The sequence below is a fragment of the Falco rusticolus genome, chromosome 19, assembly GCF_015220075.1.
Source record: "Falco rusticolus isolate bFalRus1 chromosome 19, bFalRus1.pri, whole genome shotgun sequence".
Lineage (NCBI taxonomy): Eukaryota > Metazoa > Chordata > Aves > Falconiformes > Falconidae > Falco > Falco rusticolus.
In genome coordinates this window covers 5,239,403-5,264,987 of record NC_051205.1, presented here as the reverse complement: position 1 = coordinate 5,264,987, position 25,585 = coordinate 5,239,403, and the positions used below count along the sequence as shown (strand labels likewise).

Here is a 25,585-nt window from a genome sequence, read left to right as displayed (position 1 = left end):
CGCACGGGGCGACACGTTACCAAACCTGTGGCTGCAAACATTCCTTTGCATCTTCAAGCCCTGGGACTGCAAAAACTCCATCAGATTCAGTGTAAACTGTCCTCCTGCTGCAGAGGGTGGTTTGTACCAGCCAGGGCTTCCAGCGACGGTTTCTCCCAGACAAGCACCGAGGATGTCAGCAGCAGGGACGTTCTCCATGTGCAGCTGCGGGAGTTTAACACATTAAGTGGGATCTACCAAAACAGCTCAACCTGGGAGCACACAAACGATTGTGTGAAAAGCAGAGGGGCTAAACCAAAGAGGTGTGTGACCTCCTCCCAGATGAGTCACTGTCAGAAGAGAAGGGCAAAAAAAAATTTAGATTATTAGTTTGTTACAGGTATTTTATTTTGGCTATAATCACCAAGCTGAGACTGTTATCTCTGCTTATAGAGGGGCCAGTTCAGCTCTCAGGGAGACAAGGGTTTTGTTTCCTACAATTACAAACAAGGGAAATGCAGAAACAAGGAGAATCGTGCTCCCGAGAAGTGGGCTTCAGTACTTCCCACCCGTCTGCAGCTGCACCAGCCAGGTATAAACTCAGCATTTATTTATCAGCCAGCAAGGCACCCTGCTTCAGCACCCAGCTTTTAAGCCAAATACGACCGAGCTGGAAGCTTCCAAAAGCCAAAAAGAAGGCGCAAGCTCCCCCCTCCCTTTGGTCTTCCTGGGACCTGGTATCAGGTGCTGCAGCGTGAGCAAAGGACACAAGCACAGCCCCGGACTGATGGGGAGCCAAGCCCTGGGTGCTGATAGCAGCAGAGGGTGTGGTGGGTCTGCGTCAGGCACCATCATAATCAATACATTCAACCATGACAATAATAATTAATTATAATTGCCTTGCACCTGCCCACATTGAATGAATCTTTCCAGGTCTGTGGGAGGGGAGGGAAGATCAGGTCCAGCATGGTGTGGAGCTGGGGCTACCCACGGCCATGCCTGCTGCTCGGAGAAAACTCCTCCAGCCCCAGCACCCAGCTACCTCCTCCTTTCACCCGCCAGCACCCCGAAGCCACCTCCAGTCATCAGCTCCACTCGTGGCAGGTTTCCACGTTACACAAGGACGGTGTGGGAGGAGAGAGGCTTGGCAGGAAATAGAGAAGAGGAAAAAATAGTGCCAAGAGCAAGAACAGCTCTCCATAACACTGAGGATGCTTCCTCCATGCGTACCGTGGGCTGCACAACGCCTCAGCGAAGGGAAGAGCTTTACCCGGTACGGAAAAAGGTGTAAGGACCTTTCAGGGCAGGACCGAGCTTCCAGCTTACTGCATTCACCAGGCATGCACCAGGCATGAATCAGTCGTGCAGAATTTGACCCCAGGAATTAAAAATCAGGATGAATCAGATCTGGTACCCGATTTAACAGGGATTACAGGCTCGCTGCTGGGCTTAGTGCCGGGGTGGCCCTGTGTCGCACGCGTGGCGTTGTGTAGGGCCGTCGCATGGGCACGCGCAGCCCCAACATGCCACCTCACGACTGTCCTCGCGCAGCAGAGAAAAAGCAAAGCAAGCGGGCGATGCCTCCCTCTGCCTCAAGGTGCTGACTTGGGCCCGTGCCTGCACCTCGTGCACCCTACGAACCCGTTGAGCTACGCTACAGGGCACACTGTTTGCTGCCAAAATTTCCCTTGCAGACATGTCAGGACGGCAAATGGGCTCCCGACCGCTTGCTGCACTGCTCAGAGGCGGCTCCAGGAGTTAACCGGCCCCTGGGGTTAACCCAGCACCAAAACCATGCAGGCAGCAACGGCCCCTCTGCAGCAATTCCAGCGGTGGCCAGGCTGTGCCCTGCCCCTCTCTGCCCAGGCTGCGACGGGGTTGGATTGCATCATTTAGGAAATATGCAGCAGGATAAACTGCCCCAGGAAAGCCATGGTGAGGCATAGGCACGGCCAAACGCCTGCTTTGCATTTATTTCAGAAAGGTGTTGGTGGCACAAGGCAAAAAGTGGGAGACCGAGATCCGATCCACGTAAGCGTCCAGGAGAAAAATAAAATGAGACCTTCTGCCTGATGATTTGGGCACGTGGCCTCCAAAGAGCGTGGGCACAAGGCAGCTGCAAGTGAGGGGGCATGGAGGCACTGGTTCTCCAGCACAAGTAGCTCCCACCCTCATCTTTGTGGCATCCTGTGGCAAAACGTCCCTCAGTTTGTCCTAACAGAGCTGCTGCATCCAGCAGTGACACCGTCCCCTTCTCCCATTCCCACTCCTACCATGTCCTCGCTCCCAGCTTGTGGCTCCCACCTGATGACAAACACAGCGAAAGCCCAAATCCCTGTCTGTCCTCACCAAGAAAAAATACACCCAAAGACATCCTACCCGATGTGCCATCCCTCAGATTTCTGGGCTCACTCCCACTACGCTAATTTTAGGAGAGAAGCCACTGCAGGCTGGGATTACTCCGATCAGCCTCCAATCCCCACCTCGGTGCAAAATGATCTGTTTCTGCAATTCCCAATGCAAACCTTCTATCACAAACTATCACCTTGATGCCTTAGGTCTTCCCCCCCAAAAAAACCAAAAAAGATCCCAGTGTATTCTGGCCTCAGAACCTGCATGTTGCAAAATAGGTAGATAGCCTCATAAATATCCAGGCAACCTCATTAAGAGCTGAAGGTTCACAGCACCCACTGAAACACAATACATCATTATTTATGCTGCAAACCATGTGAGAATGACACAATGCAGAAACAAAATGCCTAATTAAAAGTGACACAAGAGCACAGAGCCAGATGGTAATCAGTGGTGGATACTGGGTGCTGTCTAAACGGAATGAAGTCATTTGTTCAAGTGTGGATTGAGAAACACTAAGCAGTAAATCCTCACATTGTGCGTCTCATTTATGCTCTTTTTATAAGCAGGGATGTTGAGAAAGGAGAAGCCGTTTGCCAAGGTAACAGGACAGGTTATTAGAAAGGGAACTGGCAGCCTTCGGGCTCCCAGCATAGCTCGGAAGAGTGGGCTCAACACAAGGACAAGTGGGGATGAGGGACAGCTGAGAGCACACAGAGATTCACAGACTTCGGGACAACCTTCGAGAGAATAAAGCAGCGGCTTCTAAGATGAAGCAGAGTCCCTTTATTTGGGAGGTGATATGAGGCAGCTGCCTGGGGGAGGTCTAGTGCCCAGCAGTTGCTTCCCCAGCCGGTATCACCCAGCCTCCTCGTACAGTGGGAAGGGAAGAGCCTGTAGCATCCCAGCAGAAACAAGTGATGTCACCACCACTTAGTCTCATTTTTTTCAATACCTGAAATTTCCTGCAAACTACGTGAGCAAAAGCGCAGCAGATGGGTTGGAAACCTTCCTAAGTGTGAAGCAGATGTGGGCACGTCCCATCCTGCCTTCCAAACCCTTCCATAAATTCTTTGCAAGTGATGTCTATTTGGGGGAAGCGATTTAGATGGCTGTGCTCTAGCTACTTTCACCCAGAAATCAAAAAGGAGGAAGGAGGGAAAGGGGCTGGCAGGAGGAAGGGGATGTGGATGGCTCTGGGCAGGCATACGAAGGAATGGAAGGAGGAGGTGCGAATGGAAATGTGACCCTAAAAGGGTGGATGAGCACGGAAAGAAGGAGTAAGTGGGACAGAAGGAAAGAGCAGGGATGGAGGGGAGCTAGAGAAGGCTGCAGAGCTGTTCACAAGCACCCCCCAAACCAGGGTCCACAAAGACCCACAGTCTGGGGTGAAATTCTCCCTTCCCCGGCCACTGTGCCCCGATGCCATCGTGGGCAGGGTGGCCGCAGCGCTTCCCTCGGTGCCCACCCACCGTCTCCCGGAGTTGGAGGGGGTCAGACAAGGAGAGCAATGGTAAACCACAAGCGTGCCCAAATTAGCGTGCAGCCCTGTGGTCACTGGCGTGTCCCTGGCTGTCCTACCACAGCACTGGTCCGGGCATGCCTCCAGCCCAGCCCAGCACCTTCCCTTCTCCACCGGGCACTGCAGATGGGCTGGGAGCAGAGCTGAACTCGGGCGTCTCTGCAATCAAAGACTCTCACCACAAACCCAGCTCCGGGCAGCGCTGCTGGCTGGTGACCCTGTACACCGACCCCGTCTCCAGCATACACCACAGAGCAGGGAAATGCCTCTCCTGTCACAGCATGAGGGCCAGCAGCTAAATTTAACACCAGCAAATCACACATTCAACAAAATAGGCCCTCTTTTTTTTTTTTTTAGACCTGAAGTGAACTCGGTGGACTGAACCTGGCTCTCTGGAACCTGCAGCTGGTCTGCCTGGTCCTACCTGTGGCCACAGTATCAGCCATTCTCCTGCGATGCGTCATTCGGCTGAGCACACCGCTCCCGCTCCAGACGCTCCTCGCGTGCCTGACGAGGCTTAAGTCAGTCCTGCTGACCCACTCGTTACCGCCGCAGCTCTGCATCCCCCAGCCCGTCTCTGTCTTGCTTAACCTTAATCATTCAGATTCCTTGGGGCAAATGCTGATTTGTTGTTTACGCTTCATGCGTTACCCATACTTAATAAACAGCAATTACTTATGGAACCTTGATAAATAAATTATTCTACTATGCATACGCGTATTGAGCCAATAACCCTAAAAGGTGATTTTCCAGCTGGCCAGGATAAATCACCGTATGTCAAGGGAAGGGTGACAAGACTCTCTAGGTTTGCCTGCAAAGGTTTAAGCACCCCCAAGCCACCCTGTGCCCACCCCCAAACCTCAGCCCACCACAGAACCACACCACAAACTCAAAGCAACGTGTTGCCTTACTCCAGGTGTATCCAGAATGGGAGATCCTGGGACCACTTGGCATCTTTGGATGGCGATGACTCCATCCAAATGGATCAGGAGACAAGCTAGACCACACTGCAAGGACACAGACAGCAACACTACGGGAGTAGGAGGACACAGCAGTTTAGCTGGAGGTGACCGGACCCTTCACTGCAACCTCCAGAGCCTTCTTCACCCTGTTACCACCTTCCTCTTGTCCCCATCCTTTTTTGGCTTGTTTTCCCGTGTAGCCAAGAAGACTGGCACCAAACCTTAAAGCCCAGTTTTGGAGACCAGCCCATTCCAAATTGAACCAAATACCTGGCCGAGGAGGAGCATCGAGAACATCAGCAGGAAGGGAAGAAACACCCTGACTCAGCACTGCCTCTCCCATAGGGCAGGGAAGACAGCAAGGGAGAGAAACATGCAGCAAGGCCTTGGCTGCCGCTGTGTGAAGCAGCCCTCCCTTCTCCATCCTCGCAAAGACAACACGGGGTGACAGGTTTCTGCACTGCTAAATGCGCCTACGACACCAAAGGGCAGCGTCAGTTCAGCATCGGGCTTTCGGGTGCTGCCATGGGGCAATGCCCTGGCTAGACTGAAATTAGGGTCCCCCTAGGGCCCAGCACCACGAGCAGCAGTGTCCCCCCTTAACTGGCCATCCTTGGATCCCCACCTTGCCCCTCTGCCTAGGAGGCAGGACCAGCAGGAGCTTCAGCCTCGGTGCCTAGCAAGGAGAGAAGAGAAAGCAGGTTAATCCTTCTTCTGCAAGCTCTTCCCACACATCCTCACATCACCTGCCAGCAGAGATGACCACTTGCAAACACTTTCCTTAGAGGGTTACTGCAAATTACACCCATCTCTTTAGGAGGAGGCAGGACTTTGAAAAGCCTGGCTCATCTCAGAGCCGAGCGAGCCCAATATTCCCACTGAAAGATACTTTCCACCCTGTCTTTACCAAGCATTAAAGGCAGCTTTAATCCTAAGCCATCATCCTTCTGGGGCAGAAGAATTCGTTCGACCCTGCCTCCAGCACCTAATAGAGAGGATGTGCATTGTAGCACAGGATGCTGTGCAGGAATTGGGACTCAAAAGTCATCAAGCAACATGTTACAATTAGATCTGGTCACCTGGAGATGAGTTTTTTGTGCCATTCTGCACTGGGAGATGCTATTTCAGCCAAACTGGATATCCTCACAGGCTGGACTCCAGATTAGAAATTTCATTTCAGGAAAAAATAAAAAATAAAATAAATAAAAAAAAAAAGAGGCGTGCGAGAGAAAGAATTGATACTTAGAGGAGAAAGGAGTAGGGGTTGATGCTCAGGCTGCGACGACCAGCGGTGCTTTCTCCGCGGCAGTGCCTCCTGGGATCTTGCAAAACATAATCGTGCCACATCCCGCCTCGCTGCGTGCAGAACACTGCTCCCAGCTGCTAGTAAATTGAACTAGCCCAATTCCACCTCCATCTCCTTCCCTCAGAGGGATCATGCCTACGGAGCCATCACAACTGCCCTCGGTACCAGATGAAGCAAAAAACTTGCCAGATGACCCCATGACCTGATGCTAATCAGGAACACTGATGTGCCGGCAACCGCAAAGCCACAAACGAGCAGCCCACAATGAGATAGATAATCTCACCTCACCTTGCAAGAGCCACGAGCTTTGACATCTCCCAGATATAAATTTTGTTTTCATCCTTAAAATAAACCATCAGGTTTAAACTGCAAAGTCCTGACAAGGATCCATCAAGTGCAGGACTTGGATCAAATGGATCATCAGGGGAAAGAAACACTTTCCCTGGAAACAGTGTTTTGGCAAGATGGAGATGCCACGTGAAAGCACGCTGTTCTTGGCAAAATACTCAGACTATGCTTGAAGAAAAGGTTAACCTTACTGGAATGGGTCACCTGCCATGCAAAGTCCTTCTTAAGACAAAAACTACTACATCATCAGACACGTTTCTTGTTGAAGCAGGTCTGTGACAGATCCAAGCTTTCTTTCCCTTCACTTGGCAGGGAAACTGTCTTCCAATGTGGGGCAGAACCAGCCCATAAACCAGCAGCTTTCCCACAACACGGCAATTCAAAGTTTCGGCTGGAAAAGACCATCCCTATCCTGGGAACACCGATGCCAAAACCAGAGGCAGAAATGGGTGTTCTGTCCTGATTTTTTTCACATGAGAAACTGAGTTAAAGGAGGAAAATGCTTCCAAGAAAGCCACGTCCAACACTGATTTATACCTAGGTCCGAACAAGCCTTTAAGGGCGTGCCAGCTTGGCAGCCTCAAATTCATTAAAAGCCAGTGGGTTTTGGTGTCTCCACCAAAAACCTTTTAAAGGGCTTTCAAGGAGCGGGAATGTGGCGGCCAAAGATGGACCCGGGCACTTTTGAGATCCAACTCGGTGTCTACAGGTTTTGAAAGTCTCTGTTGTTGCCAGACCAGATGCCTGAATAACCTCTGGACCCTTGGTCCCCACACCCAGGGGCCTCAAAAGCAGACCTGTCATCCCTAAAACACTCAGAGTTCCAGAAGCTTCTGCAATGTGCCCACGCGGGCAGAGGAAGACCACAAGTGCCTCTAATCGTGATGAGCTTGAGCTGTGTTTCCAAACCCCTGCCATTCTTAGCCCATTCAGACTCTTGCTTTACAATTTTCAACACACCCCCACCAAAAAAAAAAAAAAAAATCACAATTTCTTCCTGCAGATTTTGGCTGGAAACCAGCCAGGGGCTGAACCCAGGCTCCGTGCACCGAGTGCTCCCTGAGCCTGCTGCAGCCCAGCACCTTTGCTTTCTTCACCATTTAAGGATGAGGAAAGCAGCTGCTTGGGGCCTGGCAAATTACCTGCGAGTGATTTGTTTTTGCTGCGAGTGCCTGTGCCCTCACCACACAAACAAGCTCCTGAAGAAAGGAGGGTACAGACAGAGGAGGGAAGGAAAAAAAAAAAAAAAGCCAACAGGTTGATCTGGATTACATCAACGGTTACACCCTCCTCCGTTTAATGAACATAGGAGAACAGGTGCTTGTAATTCATTAGCCAACCCACAAGCAGAGGAGACAGGAATTAAGCCGACCAAACTCCTCAGCGTGCCACTACTCTCCTTCCCTTTGAGGCAGCAGCAGCAGCAGCGAGAAAACTTCATCTCTTTTTTTTTTTTTTCTCCCCCTTTCCCTCCCCTCGAGCTGCAGAGCCACAAGCTGAGCATGACTAACCCCTGCAAAGCCTTCACCAGTGGCTCCCTCTCCTCCTGGGAGGTGTCAGGGAAGATGAGCAGAGGAAAAGCAGCCAGCCCGTCCCCGGATCGCCTGGGCCGCTGCAGTCCCAGCGGGTTTGCCAGCAACGGCTACAGCTCTCTCAGCCTCCATGGAGATGCTGGTTATGGATGCTCCCCCTACCCCTCCTTCTCCATCAACGAGAGACTCCTGGCCCCCGTGCACCTCGATATCGACTCAGACTTCCAAGCCATGCGGCAGCAGGAGAAAGAGGACATCAAGTTGCTCAACAACCAGTTTGTGACCCTAATTGAGAAGGTAAGGTGAGCTACCATGGTGCAGCACGGGGAAAAGGATGGTGGTGGGGAAGCAGGCACTAACCAGTCGCTCGGGAGACTTATCAAGGCCTTCAGCTAACCATTGCCAGGCTCTGAAAATTAAGCTAATTGCCTAATCGGTTATTCCTTCAGCGCTATCTGCTTTAACAAGGGCCTAGCATCACCTCTTGGGGAAGCCGGGCTGCCTCCGTGGTCAGCAGCATCGGGCAGCCCGTGCATCTCCTTCGCTTGCCTGTCACCCCACGGGTCCCTGGGAGGGCAGGCAGCTCTGTCCTCGGGGACACAGCCCTGCCCGAGCAGGCACGGCAGGGCCACAGGCACGGTGCCGGTGACAGCAGGCCTTGGATCCCGTAGTGGACAAACAGCCATGGGCGGTGACGCCGATTAAGGCGGCAGCTCAAATTCTTCTCCAACTGCCAAAGAGAGCTGGAGATTCACCTTCAGAGCAACGTGGTGGGCAGGGGACAACCCCCACCCACCTCCCTCCGCTGTGGTTTTTATTGCGAGGGGTTGCATGCTTAGCCAAGAAAGTGTCGCTTTCATCTCTTAAGATCCATGAGAAGGCAGAAGGTTTTCTCAAAGGAAAACAACTCATCTAGCTGGGGCAGGTTTCTGCAAAGCCCTGGTGCTCTGTAAACAGATGGTAATCTCCTAGGAGGATTGCTTCACTGCAGTCTACAATACAGGCACTCAATGCCAAGCTACTATGGCTTGGGATTATTTTATTTTTTTTTTAACTCTACCTCTAAGAGGACCTGAATTTGCACTGGAGAGGAAGGAGAAGGGCGGGGGAACCTACCGTAGCATCTATCCAAACTGAATAGCTGTGAACCAACCACACCTACCTGTGCAAACAGGCCTGTGGTGGTAGCAGGGGGCTGACCCTGGATGGAGGGGCTTGGCAGCCTTCACCTCCGTGCTTTTCCAAACATGCATCCTTGGCAATGTGGATTTGGAGAACCCCTGGTTTGGAAATCACCCAGGTGGGTCGTGTCGCACATGCTACAGGACTGGTCCTTTGACTATCTGGACCCAGAGGTCAAGGTTTGTGTGGATGTTAGCCCTGCTCGGAAACCAGAGCTCAGCAGAAAGGATGGCGGAGATGGAAAAAGACCACGCTGCGACAGTACGTACGTGAGCCAGGCCACAAGCACTAGCCTGTTCCGTGCAAAGAGGGATGGAAGGAGTGGGAGAGCCTCCAGGTTTCCTGACAGACCCAAGCGGGCAGCCTGCTGATAAGCGTGCACTACAGGGCACGATGGACAGAAGATACAAACACCCCACCTTAGCTGGGTGGCTTGCAGCGCTAGCAGCTCCTGCGTTTAGCTTGGAAGGCTGCAGCTTCAAGTGGCAAACTTCAGCCATCTGCCTCAGGCCCACATTCCAGAGGAAATAATGACACCTCCTTGTCAAAGAGAACTTGGGGTTTGATTAATCAGGAATTCGGATGGTCTCAGGCCTGAGCAGCTAATTCCTCAGATGAATGACCACATTAACTTCAGGAGTTTGCTGTTGATGGCTTTCCAGCAGGCTGTTCCAGATCTGCTAGTATCTATTTTCCATCCAGGTGGGAGAAGGGGAAAAGCCAAGTCATGGAGCCCCTGTTGGAAGCCCTACCTTTAGCCTGCACAGCACAGAGGTAGAGGCCTCTGAGAACTAAGCTTTCGTTGTTTCTGTGTTCAGGCATGATTTTCCAAGAAATGAGGCCAGATCTGGGTGATTCTTCTGCTGCAAAGCTCACATTAAAAGGCTCTGCAAGGAAGAATTTCTGCTAAGATGGACACAGCATAAAAAGCCAGGATGTAAGCAGTTCAGCCCAGCGGACAGGTACGGTTTGGGAACAGGAAAGAAGAGTGTCAAGGATGGAGAAAAAGAGCAGCTGAAGATTAGGAGCAAGGTCAGGACCTGAGATTTGATTGAGTGTCAAAGATGAACGTAGAACAACAGCTAATGCATTCGATCGTTTAGCACCCCAGCAGCAAACGGGGAAGCTGCCTTAAACGAGAGGCTGTTTGCTACAGCCCAACCTGCAGGCTGACCCCAGCCCCGCAGAGGGATGCTCTGTCACAGCCCCCGAGATGTCTCAGACCGAGAGTACAAGTGGCCCAGCTAGTTCCTGACGGCCCTGGAGGCCACCTACTTGTGCCACTTGCAATGCCCCTTCCTGGCTCTGTGGCAGCAGCATCCTCTTGGTTCCCAGCCTGACGTCTGCACACACACAGCATGCTGTGCTGGTTTTGTACCAGGACAAAGCAGCCAGTCAGCAGACTGGACGACTGATGGGATGTCTACAGCCACGGGTTAAGGTATCAGGAAGAAAGGATGAGGCCTCTGACACCGAGACCTGTAATATCCAAACATTCTCATCCCTTCTGCTGGGAACTGACTGTGAGCAGCCGAGTGCTTTTGATTTGCTCGGCTCCTCTCTGCTCCTGCTTCTCTCTCTGTCCAGACAAGAAGTGTTTTGGGAAAGATTCCGTCTCTCACCACGTGCATCTGTGCAGCGGTCAGCAGCTGGAACTCTGCCTCTTCATTGCACTGATGCTGCTTCAGGCCACAGAAAGTTAATGTCAAAGCTGATGGTCAAGGCCAGATACCATCTGCACCCCGCACAGTGACGGTGTCAGCACTGAATCATCCCCGCAACAGAGGGGAGGACACTGGCGGAGGCAACTCGCACATCACCAGCCAAAACGTGGCTGAAGGAGTTTGGTTTTGTTCACAGAGCAGTAGGAGAGAGAGGTAGCAATTAGATAATTAATTGAAGTTAACCAAGAGCTTTGAAGATGAAAACTGTCAAATACTGAGCGTTACTGTTAAGATTGTGAATATTAGGAAAGAAGAGAGCCAGATTCATCAAGCAGTGGGTGGATGAAATGTGGTGTATCCTCTCCAAGCAGACAGGCGCATGCACACACAGACCTCACGTGGAGTCTGTAATTATTTTGCTTATTCTCTCGAGTTCCCATAGGCCTCGTCTCTGTTGCTTTGCAATACAAACTAGGGCTCTGATTCATTACTCCAACTTCACCATATAATCTAACAGATTTGACAGCAGTTATCTTTGTGCCACTCCGAGGCAGTAAATCTGCCTTTCTCTCGCTCTGGACATCCATGTGTGACCTGTGGTGGATTTTCAGCCTTTGCTTCGGTAGGTCCACAGGCGAAGGGGACTAGCATCAAGCAGTCCTTATCTTTCAGTGACTTAATAAAAGATGCCAGTTTGATGTGAACATGTTCAATCAAGAAATAAATTAGTAGGTAATGTGCAAAACCTCTAAAAGCCCCTATAACCCTCCATCCTCAGGCCTAATTTTCAGGGGATTTCTCACTTTTCCCTGGAAATCTCTGCTGATTCCAGCAGCTTCTCACTACTCTCAAGGTCTCCAGTTCAGTATCTCCTGCCCTGCCAGGAGCCAATGTCATGAATGTCTCCAAAACTTCTCCTGCAGGTCCAGTGCCTGGAGCAGCAGAACAAGATCCTGACGACAAGGTGGAACTTCCTGAAGGATCAAGACAACTCCCACTCAGAGTCTGACATCAAGGCCATCTACGACCAGTACATGAGCAAAATGAATCAAGAGATGAAGGCACTCAACTACGAGCAGGAAAATCTTGAGGCAGAGCTAACAAGGGTCCTGAACACCATGGATAACTTCCGAAGCAAGTAGGTGCCCAGCCTAGCTGGCGGTTACAAGGGGGGATGTGTTTCAAAGGTACCTGTTCAGCTGTGGGCACAAAGAGGAATGTGGGCTTGATTTAACAAGGATAGACTGGTATTCCCAGGAAAAAATTCCTAGTTTGGTGTGCAAAGAACTGTGTATTGGAGAAGTCAGCACCTTAGCCTCTTCTAACTAGAGATGAAAGCAAACCCATAAAAAGCAAAATACCAAAGAGCTCTCGGCATCTGACAAATGCCTCAGGCTCTGAGGAACAGTGTTATCGGGAATGACAGCCACAAACACAGAAATGTTTATTCTCCACACTATTATCACAAACTAGAACTTTCTTGCCAAACTGTTTTATGGATCGAGGCTGCTTACTATTAACAAACATCCCCTTCTTTCCCCCTTCACCCCACAACATTTAATACAAAACTCTGCTTTGACCAAAAAGTCAGACTTTTACCCAGAAAAGCTCTTGACAGAAAATACTGAGGGAGCTGAAAGTTTAAGGGAAGACCAGCTGCCATGTGCTTATCGATGCTTTTGCCAAGAGCTTTGAGATCTTTAGATAAAAGCATCTGAGATGTGCCATGGCTCATTCAAGAAGACAATGCTTTTCTTATTATCACTGTCATTTGCATACCACAGGTGAATCCACAATTAGATGCTTTCCCTTACACTTACACCCATCTGCCTGCACAAGATCACTGGAGTCTTCCATGCTGATTTTGTAGCAAAGAGCCGCCACGTATGGGCACTCTCAAATAAAAACCATGATGCTAAGGGACTACTGCCCTTTCGCTGGCACTGACAGACATCACGGCAGTAATAGCCCAAACCTGTTCCTGATGTACAAAGTGATGCACAAATAATAACAGTGCCCCCTCTAGAGAGTTTAGCCCCAGGGTCTTACAGCTCTTTGCAGACTTTGATTAAACTAGCTACCCGATGTGCCTGCCAGTTGGGGGAAGGACTGATACCTCCACTTTACAGATACACTAACGGAGACACAGCAATTAAATGCCTGTCTTAAGCTCACAGAGCAAGCTGGTGGCGGAGCAGGAATAGGAACTAGGAGTTTGGTTCTCGACCTTCTCTGTGAAACCATCATACTCAGCATCCTTCCAGAAGTGACACGCTGATACCCAGGTGCCTAGAAATACCTGAATTCTCCACAGTGGGTGTCTGTCTTCTCTTCATTGGGATGTTGGTTTCACTGTAAGCCCGGGGCTCTCTGACGCTTGCTTTGCTGACAGGTAGAACCCTGAGCTTGGATCAAAGCCACAATATGGACTGTGCCATTTACTCCCGGCCTTAAAAAGGTTAAGACCTGCCTTCCCTCTCTGGAGCACTTGGTCTTCCTTGCACTTCCCTGAGGAAGTAACTGTTCCGCAGCCCTGCAGTTATAAATGATACTTCTCGGGTTATTCCCTGACAGTCAGGAAAACCCAGCTAGGAAATGGCTGGGCTGGTGGAGAAACGTCAGATCGGTCACCCCTGTCTGCTCTCACGGTTTGTACTCATACTTGTACTCAGTAATTGCCTCGTTAATTGCCTATGCCTGGCACTTACTTATTTTTCAGCCTGATTTCTTAAGGTGCTGACACACACAGGCTGGCTGTGCGTTTCCCCCTACCTTTTGATTTTCTTGGACAGTTACTACCTAGCTGGATAAGACATGATAGGGATGCTACATCCCTCAAAATTAAATAAAGAGAATGACTAGAGGAACAGGACCTGTGCCACACCCAGCACAGAGAAGACAAGGATGTGCATGTGTGCTGTATTAGACAGCAGAGAATCCACAATAGCTACCAGCTTATGGCCACCTCAACTATCATTCCTGAGAAGGGTTCCTACTTTGTGGAACTACAGGGCCACGGCGAAAATACCGTTCAGAAATGACACGGCTCCTCAGAACACTTTTCCTTCACTTGCAGAGCCTTCCCCTTCCGCTTTCTCCCGTTTGTGAGCTGTAAGGCACAAGCCCTGCCAGGGGCGACCTGAGCCACGAACAGGCAAAACCCACCCTGCCACTGGGCGCTGTTAACACCCAATGCCAGCGCAGGTGGATTTCTGTGACTGTGACAATCCACTGCGCTGCTCCCAGCGGTTAGTGATTCATGGGGAGAGAACTGCTGCTTCTGCTGAGCCTTCTCCAGGCAGCAGTCCAACCCCGTCCTAACCCACGCTGGCTCTGTCGAGTCCTGCACGCCACCTTCGAGAAAGCCGCCTCTGCCCAGTTGTTTTTCTAGAGCAAACGGTCTGTCTAGACCATGCAAATTTTGGAGGCTTCCAACTCCTCTGGAGGCTTATTTTCCCAAGGGAAAGTTTTTCTGGGGAGGAAAAGCTAATAAATTAACTGGTTATGTTCTCATCAAAGCTGGGGTGCTCCACATGGAACGCGCCATACCTGTGGTGACCACTCAAGCAGGCTACTGCCCAGCAATACATCACTTACAATGTGAAACGTGCCTGCCCGTGCTCCTCTGTAAGGCCTTAATCTGTTTATCTTCTCCATCCAGCAACTGCTTTCCAAAAACCACACGGGAGATTTTAGTTGGGACACTCGCACCCCCTCCCCAAATTAGTTGCCACTGACCAGCAATTCCAAACGCAGAGGGGAGTGGAGAGGGGACAGGGAAGCAGCCTGGAGACTGGCACAGCATCTCAAACCCTGCTTCTTTAGGAAGTCAAGCTAAAAATCAAATACCAAGCCACACCTGAGTAGGGACGACTGCCCAGAGGTGCACCATCTGCACAAAGCGTTTGCTTCAGCTCCCCACACGTGTGATTTCCACATGCAAAGAGCCATTTGAATAAGGCAGGGAATTTTTGCCTGTGCTGACCTACCCTGCGGTGGCACTGGGGATATACAGCAGGGAAATATGGGGCATGCAGCCCTCAGTCGTTGGATCTCAGAAGTGGATCCTCTACGTTAGTCAAATCTGAAGACCAGACAGTTGACAACCCTCTACCTTCAACCTCTGCAGCTGGTTTTCAGCTGCTTTCTGCCCCATTTCCTTGCTCCACAAGAGGAAGACTGACTTAAAGTCATGCTACCAGGCTCAGATTCATCCCACCGCTCTATCTTCACCCTAAAATAGTCTTGAAGGCACATCCAGAGAGGAACACAGCCTGCCTGAGATTTGGTTCACCTCTGATTTTGCTTCACTGCCTATGGAAGGAGCCCAAGGCGACTAGACACCTGTCTCAGGTGTGTCTTAGGCGCATGAATCGAGATGGGATGGATTTACACCGTAATGCAAGACTGCTTAAGGATTATCTCTAAGGAGATAAATCCTGCAGTGTGTTTGTGGAATGTTCCATCCCCATATGAGTCATCTCCCGGCCGCCAGGTCCCTCCAGAGCTGAGCAGTGAGCATGTTTGGCTGGCTGGGCCTGCTCTCTTTCAGTCAGGAGTGCTGTTTGTTCAATATGCAGGATTATGTCAACGCTTGGCAATGCGTGAAGGTGCCTCGGCAGGCTGGGACAGACTGGGATTGGGCTGAGGTGCAATGAGGATGGAGGAAGAGTGGCAGGCTGTAATTAAGCGCAGTACATAGTTGCTGGCAGCATAGCTAACATTCCAGCTAAAGAGGAGAGAAACCAGACAGGTAAATCTCGTTAGCCATGCTACCTGACATTATAAAAGCAGGCAAGGAGAGGGTGAGTTTTAACATCACGGGGGTATTCAAGAAGAACCTTAAAATTGCCTAACTGTAGAGCTGTGACTGTCAGGTCCCCTCCCTGCCCTCCCTATCCCCTCTGTCGAGGGAGCAACAGCTCCAGGGTCCAGGGAGCTGGTTTTGATATTTCAGGCCAGCTCCTGAGCAGGACTTAACCCCTTGCCCCACAGCGTGATCCCCTGTGCTGCACTGCCAACACCTTCTCTCTCTCTCTGCAGCGAGGCACAGCTCCTCTTTCTCCTAAAGGTTTGTACAACAGCAGGGAAGGCTCTTGAGAGTAACTGGAGTGACGATGGACCAAACCACCAAACAACAGAATATGGCTGTCATTCCCAATTTTACCATCATCATCACTCTGTTAGGAGATGCCATTTTATCTCATTCTCAAAGGTCTCAGCCTTCCCCATATCAACTTGGTGGCATCTGTAAGTAGCACTGAAAGGTTTAATTCAAAGCCTGGAAATGCTATGCACACATTAGGGTCGGAGGAGCATGAGGTATCATGGAAAGCAGGGAAGCCACGACCTCCCTGAGAGCACAACCTGCCCTGGTCTCAGCAGAAAAGCCAACATTTCCAAAGTGTGTCCAGCAGCACCACAGGAGATACCAAACACTCATCACATAACGCTCCTGCACAGCAAACGAACAAACCGCTGCTGGCCATACACCAGGCCCAAAAAAAGACCTCGTGGCTTCCTGGTCAGACACCTGCTTTTAGCAGCCTTAGGGCTAGCCACACGCTTGTCCCGAGAGCCAGCAAGGGTTGGCGCCTTCCCTAAGCTACCCTCCCATATCTGCTGCTGGTCATCCAGAAATGCATTTGCCCCTGGACTGTGTCTTTGCTATCCTGGTCCTGCCTTATCAAACCTCTTTTTAAACACCTGCAGGGTTGGTTCCTCTGCTGGATATTTGGCCATTAGGACTCCACCCTGTCCTATCCGGGTTTTGTTACCTTCTGCTCTGTGGGCACTGTTTTCCACGAATTGCTTTGCCAGGTCCTGCATTACTTCGCAAATCGCACTACGTTTAGGCTAAGTTATGACACCACACCGGTATTCTCGGAATTTTCACAAGCCAAAGTCTTCTCGCTGAGACGACTCTCGGGCTCTGGAAATTAAATGCTGAGGATACCTGAAAGAAAGAGAAGAGGAAGGCTTAGGGTGAAAATTTGGGAGTCTTTGGGCATGCGACTGGGTTTCACAGAATAACTCACCACACCCCACTTCTCCAAGCCTGCTCTCTCTTTCTGTAGCAAACGTGAGCTAACCTGAGGCTGCTCAGCCCTCAAATTAAATGAGAATTAAAGATACCTGCTCTCTACTCTGGGGCTCTTCAGCCTTAAAGTACTCGTGGTGTTAGTACAGAGCAGCTGGCATGTGGCAGCTTGTTGTCCTCTCACTTGTCCAGGATGCCCACACTTAAGACATATCTCTCCCTGCTGTCTGGCGCACATCAAGGAGGTGGGACATCACAGTAAAAGCAGACAGCTTTGATGCCAACGCTTTTTGGGGCCAGCAAGACAACCTTAAGCATCCCAGAGGCTCTCGCCATGTGTAGTTTCTAACTGTTTTTTTCACTCTCCTTAGATACGAGGATGAAATTCGCCTCTGTAGCGGCATGGAATACACCTTCACGGAGCTCAAAAAGGTCAGTGGCAAGAGCAGCTTTTCATCCGCACACCTCTACAGCCACCAGCTCTGTGTAGTCACAGAAGAACTTGGAGAGGCAAGATGGTCCAGGCTCAGCTAGCTCTGAACAGAGTCCTTGTACCACAGAGGTTTTGTGGGGTAATAAGGTCTTGAGGAGGACAGCAGAGCGGTGAACACAGTCACCATTTCAACAGAAAAAGTCCACATGGGCTGCCCGCGGTTCCAGAAAAGCCCCGTGGCTCTTGGTGGAAGCACCAGGGGGTCAGACCATGCCTGCACCCAACCACGCTGCAACTGCACTGGCCAGACCTGGCCTGGAGGGGTCTGCACCCAGGACCCTCTGAGGCAACACCCCTCCTCGCTGGCATGTTTTCTCTCAGAATGATATCGTAGGTTGGGAAAGGCTGGAAATTGATAAATGTGTTTGCTTTTGTTCCCTGTCACATGGCCACGTCCTGTTTAAACATCCCACCCCAGGAGTAGGTGCGTTTGAGTATCAACTGGAACGGGAGGCTTTGTGCACAGCCTTTACATTAAAAAAAATAAATAATCCAAGGTGCATGAATGCAGGGTATTATTAGACAGAGGAAACGTTCTCCGCAAATTATTATTATGGCTAATTGCATGTTTTCCCTGACACACTCATCGACCAGTAAGGGCAGTTCTGGTGACTTTTGTGGATGGCATCAGAGTTTTCAATAACCTGTGCTTTTTGTGGTGAACAAAAGATGAGTGGGTATGGACCTGCCCTACCTGTTTCCTTCTCCACCCTACCTCATTTGAGACTTCCACCAAAGATCTCACTCAAAAAAAATTTAAAAAAGCAGAGGAAAAAGGTCTGCAAAGCAGCCACCCTACTTGCAGAGCAGGAGAGCAGTTTCATAAGTACCTGCCAATAAACAGCAAGCAGGGCACTTGCTGGGGGAGGAGGCGGCAGTGGGAAAGACTTCTGGCTACTAACTCAAAGCCAAACCATTGATTAATATGCTTTCCATCTCCTGTAGGATTTAGATGTGAGCTCCTTGCACAGAACTGAGCTGGAGGCAAAACTCAATGGGCTCCAAGAGCTGATGGAATTGAAAAAAACCGTCTATGAGCAGGTAAAAATTCAGTTGGGAAAGTGGCCTGGGAACACACAAGCTACTATGCAAAAAGAGAAAAAAAAAAAAAGGGGGGGGGAAAAAAAACCCCAACATTTTTGTGGCCTGTTCCACTACAGAGAGGGCATTCTTCCAGATTTACACCAAAATGAGAGCTTGTCCAGGGAAGTTGCATGGTGTTGCAGACAACTATTAAATGGCTTGAGGGTCTCATGAGATAATCCCCTTCCCTTCACTAAAGGAGTGCATTTTAAAGTTGACCAGGAGGGTCCTTTTGCCCCGCAGCTCCTGCAGGGAGGCTGCTCCAGCAGGTCCCCCCTCTAACAGCCAGGAATCCCCATCCAACACCGGAGCTGGCTCAGCACCTAACCCCCAGCGCCCAGGCTCCCCAGGTCACAAGCGAGCGGAATATTGTCCGATTCAGGCTCAGAGGAAGGGATCACAACGAACGGGGCCAAGCCACCGTGAGCCTGGGTGAGGTGCTGGATGCTCTTTAGCACAATCCAACATAACGCATCCCACCTCATGGGAAGCACGCACTCAGGTGTTATGTCACTGAGGGGGGCAAGGACGCAGAGGCTGCAGCCCTTCACACAAACCCAGAGGCTGCAGCGTGCCTGTAGCTACTCAAACCCAGTAAAGCCATTACAGCCACTTACTCAGAGCCTGTAAAATGTTACCAAGCAGGCTCAGCCGTGTTTTGGGAATACTAATGATTTGTCTAAATTCTACCAAAACAATTAAAGTGCTTGACAGAGGAATGTCAACATTCCTTGTGGGGAAACTGAGACACAGAGAGACAGAAGGACCTGCATAATATCAGAACTGCAAAGAACACATGCCCTGCCTGCAACTAACCATGAAACCTTACTTTCTCTAAAGTTCTAAGATTTAAGTTGCCTTGCACCAGGAATACAGGGGTAGATGGAAATCAGATCCTGCTGTCAGGATCTTCTTCTTGAGCTAATTTCCTCCAGGTTCCACACTGCTGTCCTGGCAGAAGGCTGCACAATTTTTTTCACCCATGCTTCATACAAAGAAATTACACTCCATCTCTTCCTCTCTCTCTGTGTCCTCTCAACAGCTTGTTTTCAGGTTAGTCATTTTCTCGCCTGTACCTGTTGATTTGACTGACATCAACATATAGGCACACATACCCAGTGTAAGGGCAAATGAGGAAAACTGCTTGACAGCTTTGCTCACAGCACGTTGGTGTGAATCAGAAGAAAATCCCAGCCTCAATCCTCATTAATGAGACACCAGGTTTTTTGGTTGGGTTTTTTTTTCCCCCTCCCCTGGCAGAGGATGCTCAAGTATTTGCAATACACTTGCATCTTCTCATACAGCTATTAACCTGCTCAAAGATTAACAAAGAGGCTAAAGGATTTTATACAGAGGGGGGGAAAAATACATTGATAATCCTGGTCTTTGGAAGAGCAGAGAGGTATTTTTCTGTTATTCATGAATCACTATGTCAGGGTACCCTTTGTTTCCCCAGTCAGGGGAAGGCAAGGCAAACAAGGTATACAAATGCTTCTCTAAATAGAAATCAGAGCCCTCAGCACAAAAGAGAAGAACAAAAACATCAAGATGAAAGGTAAGAGATGGGGAGAGATGGATGCTGCTCTCTAACACCGGTGTAAATCAGAAGCAACTGCAGAGATACTGATAAGGGTGACACCCCTGCAGGAACAGTCTGAGGCTGGGCAGGAGCTGCCAAGTGAATGTTTACACCATCTGCTCAATGTCAAGTCATGTCTTGCCTGGATACAAACCACCCAGGAGTGCAGTTTACAGGCATGGATTAAGGGTCCTTTTTAGGTTCACTGAGAGGAACAACTCCTCATTGTTTGGCTCCTTTTTCTAAAGCTGTGACCGAGTCAGCTATCAAGAGCAAATATCCCAGTCAGTGATACTGCAGCTTGTGTGTGTGCACGTTCCACCTTCCCCCGTGCTGGCTGAAGTTTGCCCAGCGTAGGAGAGCAGCTCTGGGGAGTGGGATAGGTCTGCCAGCGGTGGATGTGTTCAGAGAAGGGTCCTGTCTCTCTCCTCTCTAACTAGAGACAAAGCAGACTACAACACCACAAGCGGCAGCCACAGCCTCTCCAGGTAGCGAAGCAGAGCTGGGCAAAGCCATCTTCCCAGCACCACCAGCCTGCAGAACGGTTCATGCTGCCCTGTCTCTTGCCCAAGACGCACATGCCCACCATCTGAATACCGGTAGAGACTGAAGCATGGTCACCAGTTCAATTAACTTGCTGTTGATGCAGTACAAATGCACTATTTTACCAGACTCTTTAACAGATTGTATCCAAAGGTCCCGAACCAACACCTTAGCCCGAGTCTGGATTTTCCAGAGAAAGTACCAGCTCCCAAACTTCAGAGACTGAAAACCTAGGAAGTTTCACCATCTCCATACTGCGTATGGAAGATGTTTTGCCTAGCTACCTGCCCAGGTCCAGCTCTCTCCCAGTTCATAGCTTTCTTGACTACTTGTATCTCAATCCTATTCTCTCTTTGCTCTTCAGGAACTCGAGGAGCTGCTGACAGAAATTAAGGACATTTCTGTTGTACTGGGAATTGACAATGCATGCAAACTTGATCTGAGCAGAATTGTGGAAGAAGTGAGGGCCCAGTATGAAGCCCTGGCTCTTCGGAGCTGGGAGGAGGCTGAAGCACTTACCAGGAGAAAGGTATTTGTCTCCTTATCTGATTGATACTGGGGAGAGGCAGGGAAAGAAGAGGGAGAGAGATCAGCCCAGAAACTACAGGAATCAGCAAGATGTGGAGGGACAGACTACAGCTGGGAACTGAGGGAGGAACAGGGTGCTAACCCAGATCAACTCCTCCTAACACAGGTGTGTAAATTAGTAGTTTCATCGCTCTAGGCTCTCCATACTGTCAGTGGAGAAAGGCAAGGCCATCTCCCTGTCCCTCCTAAGAGGCAAATGACCTTCCACTGGTGCCTCCTCCAAACAGGGCAAGAATGCGATTAAGCTCAAGAGACAGAGTGCTCTATACCTGCACAGCTACAGCCAGACAAGGATATGAGAATGAGCCCTAAGTCCTTCCACACACCCATTATTTTTCCTGCTAGGCATTTCTCCTCAAGGGCAGTGGGAATCCTTGCAGAATCCTTTGCTGCAGCAGAGGAGGCGCACAGATAACCCAGTCTTCCACCTCTCCTGCAGCTGAATGAAGGAAGCACCCAGTCAGGCACCTACAGCAGTCACCTCCTTGACAGCCGACGGGAGATCGCAGACCTGAACATACAGATCCAGAAACTGAGGTCCTGCATTGTGTCCCAAAAGAGCCAGGTGCGTCCTGGGGTGGGCGACAAAACTCTGACACACAATCTGAAACTACAGCATGCCTAACACCTCCACCACCCTTTTCCCTTTGCAACACCAGTGCCTGTACTTAGAGGAGCATATCAAAGAAGCAGGAGAGCACGGTGAGATGGCCCTCAAGGATGCCAAAGCCAAACTGGTCAAGCTAGAAGAAGCCCTACAGAAGAGCAAGGAGGATATGGCTCACCTGGTGAAAGAGTATCAGGAGCTGATGAACATCAAGCTGGCACTTGATGTGGAGATTCTCACTTACAGGAAGCTGATGGAAGGGGAGGAGAGCAGGTAAGCTGGGCTTCCTTGTGGCTGAAGAGGGGAAGGGATGCACCCAAACACCTAGGAGAAAGCAGACATCCTGAGCTTTGAGTCTGGTATTGAAGGTTCGATCAAGGAAAGAATAAATCCCAGCAGTCCCCACACAGTTCAGCCCTGTTTCTCACTCTGAAGTTTTTCTTAGACTCCCCAGACTGGAGGGCTCCAGCACTTCTCTAGATGATGCTTTGCCCAGGTGCTGCTGAGTTAGCCTTTCACGATCCAGCTCTGCACTTGGCTCTGCCCACATAGGCCAGGCTCACATGGGCCAAACTCGAGTCCTCTGTACCTCCCCGGCATCGCAGAGGTTAATACATGTCCTCATGACTGTCCTTGTGTTCACAGCATGGAGCAACCAATACCCACAGTCATCAGCACCATCCGCTCCAGACCAAAGCACCGTAAGTGGTTTTATTCATACAGCTTGCTAGAGCAGAGTGTGAATGAAACGTTTCTAACCCCCCACCCTCACTCCCCTGCCCCACTCCTGCAGTTTCTGCCAGCACCTTGAGAAACTCCAAGCTGTTTGCCAGAGGAACACACAGCACCAACGGTGAGACGAAGCCAGACGGAGCCAGCACAAAGATACTGCCCTCTAGAAGCCACAGTGCCACCACAGTGCCACCTGAAGCAGATGCCTTCATCAGCAGCGCCCGGCCAAAGCTCAGCTCCTTGCCCACTGAAGAATGCTCCTAGGAGAAACGGAGCCTCACAGCATGAACGCCAGGCCTGTTGGCATCTGTAGCCAAATGAGGCCAAAGCACTTTCTCCTGAACTCAAGCCAACATCTGGAGTGGACTCTGGTCCTTTGTTCCTCAGGCTGTCTCTTTTAGTTTGCCTTTACAACATCCCAGCTAACAGCAACATTATCAGTTACAAGCATAAACCAACCCAGTATTTTAGAGATTCTCCCATTTTTACATTAACCACACCAGCATCTTCCTCCCTAGGTCTGTTTCCCCAGAAGATCTGCATTCACAGCCTCTGACACCTACCTACAGGAAGCCTGGCAGGAGGGGAAGCATCGTTACACCAGCAGCCAGGCGCCCCCGGCCCAGCCATTGTATCAGTATTACAAAATCACTCTCTCTGCTCTGTCCCTGCTCTGTGCAGGTCTGTGAGGTATCCACCGATGTGGCTTTCACAGGAAGGCAGCACCAAGCTTTCCAAACCCAGCTGGTGGGGAGATGCAGGTGAACAACCTGAGCCAGGTGGATTTGCATATCTGATGACAAACATGCTGGCTGTAATGGGGGATCCTTGGCCACCTCAGAGTATTTAACTGATTTTACTGCCTTTTGGGTGGCCCCTTGTTCCTCCCCATGCCGCCAAAGCTAAAACTCCTCAAAACTTCTATTTAAGCTATCTCTCTAACAGAGAGCATCTGTTGGTCTCCCCTAAAGGCCCTCCAGACTCCACACACATGGTGCTAGGTCCTACAAACGGCACGTTGGTTCCCATTTACAACAAGTAGGACTTGTCTTTGTATTTATTGAACTTACACAGCAGCTTTTACCTTACCTGGCTGACACTTCCAACGCACACCAGTCCCGTCACACCAAAGCTACTAGAGCCAACTCTGTAGATGCCATGTCGCCCTGCGAGCTAGGTGGGGGGAATGTTCTGGCCTCAACAGACATTTCCACAGCCCTCTTGCACAAACCAGCGTCGACAGTGCCCTGCAGCATTTCCTTTTACGAGGCCAGGCTCTGGCCTCAGCCGCTGCCATGCAGCCCCACTTGAGTTCCCAGATTTTGAGTTCACAGGAGGAGTTGTTAATAGTCTCTTGGCATATTTCCATTGAGTGCATCACAGTATTTGCGCACTTCTGTAGGATAGACTACTAACATAGTGTCTATGTAACCAGAACACTGGCTCTCTGGGGTTATGGCTGTTCTAATAAAGTACAGAGTGTCATACAGCACGCATTGGAGTGTTGGGTTTCTCTGAATTTCTTGCCACAGCCCACCTGAAACAGTAATTCCTTCCCCAGTCACCAGCACGTCTCAGCTGAGGGCTCCGGCTAAACTCTGGCAGCCAAGTGCAGCTGAAATCGCTTCCCAGGTGATTTGTGTGGTCCATGTGCGCAGGGAGAAGTACATGGGGCTGGAAGGGCAGACAGAGCCAGCAGCCAAGGCTCTGGGGAGCTCGCTGCTCCTCTGCCACCAGGCTCCCACGTGGCTTTGAACCACAGAGCAGCTCAAGCATGTTTCAGGAGGTGAAGGGTCACCGCACAGGCCAGCACAGGCCCACCACTGTACGCACCTCCACAAAGCCTCCCCTTGCACCTCTGCAAAGGGGAACTTCTGCACACGTGGGGCCCAAACCCACCCTGGGGAAATGCACTTCCATGCAGCCCCTCATCTCAGAGGTGCCCTTCCCGAGCACAGGGGTGTTCCTGGGGCTCTGTGCTCAAAACCACCCACCTCCAAGGGACTTATCTGGGAGATCCAACATGGACAAGGCCCCTAGAGGTGCTACGAGACCTGAGATGGGGAGCATCTCTGCTCTGCTGTTTTGCCCATCTGAAAGAAACACCGCGCTTTCAGGGTTAGCTCAAAGGGTACAGAGACAGAGGATGGGGGATGGGAGGACAGTCCAGACCAGCAGAAAGAGTCCCCACCTGTTAAACCTGGTTGCCCAAAGTGGCAGGGATGGGAAAGGGGGAAGCTAAGAGTGAGCTCCCAGTTGTACAAGCTACTCCCAGCTTCAGAAGTAGGCAGCACTGTAGTGCAGAGCTTCCCCTGGAGGCAGGAGCCAGCAGAACCCTTCCAGCTGGAGGAACAATGCTGGGTTTGTGCAAGGCTGAAGGGACACCAGAGGTGTGTGAGGCCCAGGAGATGAATGACTGCTCTGAACAGCCTGGCATCCTTGTAAGGCAGGGTGGGGCTGAGGCGGTGGGGGGGAAGGAAGGAGGAACACAGAGCTAGTGTTGCCCAGAATGAAAGCTGAATGGAAAGGGAGGCTTTGGGAGACCTGAACATTCAACCTGGGGGAGCGGAAGGAGAAGGTGGTCAGAGACGTGTGCTCACAGGCCAGGCCAGAAAGGGCAGGGGTTCAACAGCAGCCCAGTCCTGCAAGAAGAGAGTTTCCAGCTGTTCCCTCCCTGCCATATGGGGGGTTTGGGGTTTTTTTTTGCTGCTTCTGAGCCTTCACCACTCAAAGAACTGGGAAAGATCCCCGAGGCCAGAGCAAGGGAAGCTGGACTCCTGGGTTCATCTGCTGCTCCAGGACCCAGGAGAGAAGGACCCAACTCGCTGTTTCACTGTCTCAGTCACTTCACTGCTCCGTGCCTCTGTTTCCCCACTGACAACTGGAGAGTGTACATCAAGCCACATCATACCAGGGCAAGGATTTTACGCAGCAGAATAATTCCTGCACTGCACTGATGGGAGCCGAGCTATGCCAGAGATAGTCACACTGCTTTGGGACACTCGTACCTGCCCATGCAGGTATCCTTCCCCCTCCACCATACTACCCCTTAAGCACTGACTTCATCTGAAGG

General features: G+C 50.7%; 1 protein-coding gene across 1 annotated transcript; it reads left to right on the top strand.

Annotated features, from left to right (window-relative positions):
• The first annotated feature begins 7,846 nt into the window (after positions 1-7,846).
• Positions 7,847-23,872, top strand: KRT80 (keratin 80). The gene is made up of 9 exons (XM_037411748.1): positions 7,847-8,298; positions 11,771-11,985; positions 17,259-17,319; positions 18,326-18,421; positions 20,950-21,114; positions 21,613-21,738; positions 21,833-22,053; positions 22,426-22,481; positions 22,574-23,872. The coding sequence occupies exons 1-9, from the start codon at positions 7,972-7,974 to the stop codon at positions 22,774-22,776; spliced, it is 1,470 nt and encodes a 489-aa protein (XP_037267645.1). The 5' UTR covers positions 7,847-7,971; the 3' UTR covers positions 22,777-23,872.
• Positions 23,873-25,585: the final 1,713 nt, after the last annotated feature.